This window comes from Camellia sinensis, chromosome 12 (genome assembly GCF_055761805.1).
Source record: "Camellia sinensis isolate YWXY chromosome 12, ASM5576180v1, whole genome shotgun sequence".
Taxonomy (NCBI): Eukaryota; Viridiplantae; Streptophyta; class Magnoliopsida; order Ericales; family Theaceae; genus Camellia; species Camellia sinensis.
Genome location: NC_138972.1, coordinates 87,419,207 through 87,424,725, shown reverse-complemented (window position 1 = coordinate 87,424,725; position 5,519 = coordinate 87,419,207). Strand labels below are relative to the sequence as shown.

Below are 5,519 nucleotides of genomic sequence, written 5' to 3'. Positions count from 1 at the left end.
AACCCTATTAATTGCATATTGTTTGTGTTGCATTAGGCATCTTAGCATAGTTAGGATCATGCATCTTTCCAACTAGTTTTTGTTTTGGCTTGGAGTACTCGGTGAGTTTTATGTTTTAGCATACTTATATGAGTGTGAATGTTGCCATGATTAGCATGCTTGCCATGAGGCTATGTGCTTACTTGCTAAACTGCTTGAATGCCTGTGAATGAAGGCTTGTTATTTGAATTGGAACGATTTAACGAATGTGAGTTTTAAACCCACTTTGTTGTGGCAAATCGTGTTTTAAGCCCACTATGTTTGGTGGCAAAACCACATCTTTAAGCCCACTTGAGGGTGGCAAATTCAAACCATTTTCGAAAACAAACATGAGTTGAATTGTCCCAAGTCTTGTGACTAGTCTATACTTGCTTGCGTGCGTCACATAGAAAAACTAATTTAATAACCAGAATAGGGACACATAATCTTTATAAAAGAACATATCATGGTTAGTAGAGGTCGATCTTTGATTGGGCGAGCAGGGGTGCTCAATTCATGACCTTCCCCCCTCGTACTCAAGTTCCCAAGCCGAGGCAACTTTGGTGATGATGGACACGTCGCCTTCTGCACGAGTCAGGATTTTCTAAATTTTTCCAAAATAAAATATTTATGTGACGACTTTGTATCTAGCAAAGCAGTCCAATTTTGACATTATTTGATTTAAAATTGATTTTCCAAAAAGATTTGTCGAATTTGGACTCTTTAATGTTTATCAGTTTCACATTGCACTTGTGAAACTAGATTCAAAACCGTAGGAGTCCGAACTGTGAAGCCTTCTTTTCAAACCCTTTCCAAAAGACGGGGCGCGGAAAAAGGCGAGTCCGTAGAGAGATTTCTTTTCAGTCCATGTAATAGACTGGAGTGTGTTGTTGGGTTCGTAAGACCTACCACGACTCTCATATCAATAATCTGAACCGTTTAATGAGTAGAACTCGTCGAGTACTCCATGTTTGCAAAAAAATCACGTTGATCGAATATTGGTAGCCTCTTGATCGGAACACATTTTTGTTAATAATTTAGTTTTAAAATCATATTTACCATTGACAAAAATATGTTTCGATCAAGGGGCTACCGATATCCGATCAAAGTGATGTTTTGCAAGCATGAAGTACTCGACGAACCCTACACATTGAACGGTTCGGATTATCAAAACGGAGACCTATAACGAGATCCACAAGTCCAAATGGACACTCTAGTCCACTGTGTGGACTGGAGAGAAGCCCATCCTTTACTTATAAGCCTCGTTCTGGAAGTTGGTTATTTTAGTAGGTTATTTTAATTTTTAACTTTAGTAAGCTAAAGGGTATGTTTAGTTTGAGTTTGGGAGATGAGTTTTAGAGATAAAAAGTACGAAAAGTTGTTTGGTTTGGTTTTTTTCAAAAGATGTTTTGGAAAAAATGATTGATTTGATGTGTATGAGAGAGAGATTTGTTTGGAAAACTTGTAAACCAAACAAGTTTTGAAAAAAAATTTTGAAAAAATTTGTTTGGTTTGATTACTTTTGAAAATTTATTTGTACAGAATTTTTCCCAAAAATTTTTGGGAAACACAAACCAAACAAGGCCAAAATTTTTGTATTTGAAAAGATAGTTAGATCTTTTTATAGTTAAATGTAATATTTGTGAGAAAAAAAGTGAAATAATTATAGATTTTATATGACATTTTGTTTTATTAACTATTTTAACCTATTTTATCTTTTTGTAAATTTTAATCTAAAAAAAAGCTAAAACTCATCTTGCTAAACAGGGCATAATCTTTTCAGCTAGGCTTTGGAGCGGGTTGCTACAATTTGCCATTATTATTTTTTTGGTTAAATAAGATTTTATCCCATTGGTCACATTTTTACTTTTACCTTTACATTTTTTTTTTCCAAAATTAGACAGAAAAATGGCACAATAATTGTCACATAATATAAAAAAATTATTATTATGTTAATGTCTAAGTTTATATAAAAAATTTATTATTATATTGATGTTTGAGTTTATGTCAGGCTTGTGAACTACATATAATAAAATATTTTTATACTACTTGACTATTAATGTATCATTTTTTGTTTAATTTTTAATAGAAATTAGTTTTAGGAGTAAACTAAAAAAAAAAAAAAATTGAAACATTAAGGACCAAAGTGAGGGGAAAAAAAATTTAAGGACTAAAGTGAAAAAAAAAAACCAACCATAAAATGGACAAAATATAATTTACCATTATTTTCTTTCGTTGTATGGAGCATTAATGCAATTTGTCAGTCCCTTCTCTTTGCCCTCATTTTTATTGATGTAATTTTTGTTCTCTTTGCTTAAATTTTCATCAATAAAAAGGGTTTTTTTTTGCCATAAAAAACAAAAAGAAAAAAGAAAAAAGTCTTGGAATCAAACTCCCACACAGATTATTATTATTATTGCAAGCAATCCTCTGCACAGCAGATCTATTTTTTCATACAACAAACAGTTCCATACAAAATCCAGTTTATATTGTATATTAGGATCAACAGCTTATAAACACAGAAACAAAAAAAAAAAACCAAAAATAAAAATAAATAAATAAGAAGACTAGTAAATACATAACTGGGTTCAGAATGCTGGATTTTATTGGGTGTGGAAGGTTTGCAGCTGTACCTTAACAAGCTTAAGCAGAACACTGGAAACCAGAAGGAGGTGTCTTCCCACAGTCTACAAGGACTTGAAGAGCAATTGGTATAATAATGTTAATATTCAGAAGCTTTGCCTTAATGGTTGTGCAAAGACATACAGCTGCATCTAAGTCCACTAGTCCTTGCAACACTGGACAACAATTGTCCTTAGCGCTGCTTCCGATTCCAATATGAACTAGGCCACTTAACACGTCCACACACGCCCCTAGTTTGAGAGTGTCGATTGGGCACGTTTGTTGTGCCGGAGGAGGAGGAGGGAATGGCACCACCATTGGGGGTGGTGGTGGACAAGGCGTTTCTGGCGGCGGAGGAGGAGGACATGGCTTTTCAACCGGGGGAGAAGGAGGCATCACAATTGGTGTCGGTGGTGGTGGCACCACAATTGGTGGAGAAGGTGGTTTTACTATTGGAGGGCTGGGGACATAAGGCGGCGGCTTTACTATTGGAGGGTTGGGGACGTAAGGCGGCGGCATCACAATTGGAGGTTTGGGCACGTAGGGTGGCTTAACAACGGGTGGTTTGGGCACAAATGGTGGTGGTTTAACAACGGGTGGTTTGGGCACATATGGTGGTCGAACAATAGGTGGTTTGGGCACATATGGGGGTTTAACGACGGGTGGTTTGGGGACGTAAGGCGGTTTCACAACCGGAGGTTTGGGTGGTGGTTTAGAAGGATGTTGGGGTGGCAAGGGAGGCAATTTGGGTGGTGGTATGGAAGGAGGCGTTGGGTATGGACAGTAAGGGCATGCAAGTGTAGTTAGCAAAGTCCCCAAGTTCAGAAGAAGGATTAAAAGACTGGACAAAGTAGTATACTTGGCCATGGTTTGAAAAAAAAACTATTGTCAAAGTGGTGCAGGAGAGCGAATTTGTAAACACACACACACACAGGGTGCTTGCTTGAGCTTGTGAACACACACAAGCACTAGCCTTCTTATAGAAGGAAAAGGAGGTAGGGTAGGGACAATAACATACTCATTTTTTTTTTTTATTTAATAGATTAATTGAAGTGTTTGTCGTGATTGGTTGACTAAAGAGACACCACAAGTGGATATTGGGGGGGAGAGAGACGACAAAGATAGTACTACTCCTCTTAATTCCTTTCACAGGGTAAAGTATAATTTTACCTCTCAACATTTAAATATTTATATACATGTGATAAGATTTATGAATTTGACAAATAATTATACTGGTAAGGCTAAAGTAAATAGAATTAAAACATATGGCGCATGAACATATAATTAATTACAGGTAAAATGTATATTTCAATATTTATTTATTTATATGATTAATGAATGATTAACAAAAAAATAGACAATATGTTATGTGAATTGAAATATTAAAGGAGGGCATTATATATATAATTTATATGTGATACTATCTATTCATATCAAATTTAATAGCGCAATCACAAAAATCACAATTATTATTTGTATATTAATAGAACTTACTTTTGATTGGGGTACTAGACAACGATGGTGGCTCCATAAGAAAAGAAGGAGAAAGGGTACTAGACAACGATGGTGGCTCCATAAGAAAAGAAGGAGAAAGGTGGCAGCAGCTAGGGAAGGAAAGTAGCGGTAGATTAAAAAAAAAAAAGATGGAGGGATAACAGTGCATTAGGAAAGAAGAGTGGTGATGGACAATAATAAAAGTTAAAGGTGGCTGTCAATCATAATAAACGAAAAAAAAAATTAAATTATCTAAATTAAGTTTGTTTTGCTAGTTAAAACTAGCAAATAGCGGTAATTGATATCGTTTTAAAAATAAAGAATTTAAATTAAAACAATTACAAAATTAACGTTTGATTTGTTACTGAGGTGAAACTTAAAAAAAAATTCTTTAATCGCCCCAAAACTCAACGAAAGGAATGTCAGTGAAATGAACCATGTGTCGACAGATTAAGAAAGATTTGGCATGATTGATTGACTTTGAAGACTAAAGGGACACCACAAATTATAATGATACAGAATCCAAAAACAAGTTGCGCTGAGCTAAGTTCTGAGATATATATGTGGGGTTCTAAATGAATTAAGTTGTTTATAAATAACGGTTCGGATTAACTTGTTTAGTAAATAACTCAAGTTTAAGTTTGAATATTATTCTCATTTTATAAACGAGTCAAATTCGAGTTCGAATAAGTTTAACTTATTAAGTTTAACTCGTTTATTTTTATTTAAATTATATAGTGAAGGTATTATTTATATATAATATTTTTTATGTAAATATTTTTATTTAAAATAATATAAATAATATTTAAAAAAATTATCGAGTCGAGCTCAAATTTCATTAAATATTAACAAGTCGAGCCAAGCTTGAGCCCAGTTATTTATCGAGTCGAGTTCAAGCTCGGTAAAACTCGACTCAACTTGGCTTGTTTACAGCCCTAGGTATATGATGTTGTACAAAAATTATTTTTATTGGTTTCACATAAACTGAAATAAAACATTATTCTGAACACTTTTCATATCCGAAAAAAATCATCTTAGGGCAGTTTCTTTTTGTTTTCAGTTTCAGATTTTTTGGTTGAATTCCGTCTAAGTTCTTCTATCAAGTTCTTCTCTCAACCTGTTTAGTTTTTACTAAATTCGTTTGCGTTGCTTTTTAGAAAATTTAATTTTGTACAACTTTTGTTCTTTGAGTTTTGGTCAATTCGAATAATTTAAGTATAAAACGGTACATTTTTATAATTCTTCATCAAGTTACTTATAATCAAATTATATTAACTTTTTTTTTTCAGAATTGTGGGTCTTACTAACTTTTTATGCAGGGTTGTCTCACCATATTTTATTTTTATTTTGTTTATTTTATACTTAATTATATTTAGTTGTGTGCA

At 33.7% G+C, this 5,519-nt stretch overlaps 1 protein-coding gene across 1 annotated transcript; it reads right to left on the bottom strand.

Annotated features, from left to right (window-relative positions):
- Nucleotides 1-2,399: 2,399 nt before the first annotated feature.
- On the bottom strand, nt 2,400-3,616 carry LOC114282008 (uncharacterized). The gene has a single exon (XM_028224628.2). It carries the CDS (start codon nt 3,505-3,507, stop codon nt 2,662-2,664), a length of 846 nt encoding a protein of 281 aa, XP_028080429.2. The 5' UTR covers nt 3,508-3,616; the 3' UTR covers nt 2,400-2,661.
- Between the last annotated feature and the right edge of the window lie 1,903 nt (nt 3,617-5,519).

What these genes read in the sequence shown, in the direction of transcription:
- LOC114282008 (XM_028224628.2), bottom strand. Translation starts at nt 3,507, where the DNA reads ATGGCCAAGTATACTACTTTGTCCAGTCTTTTAATCCTTCTTCTGAAC.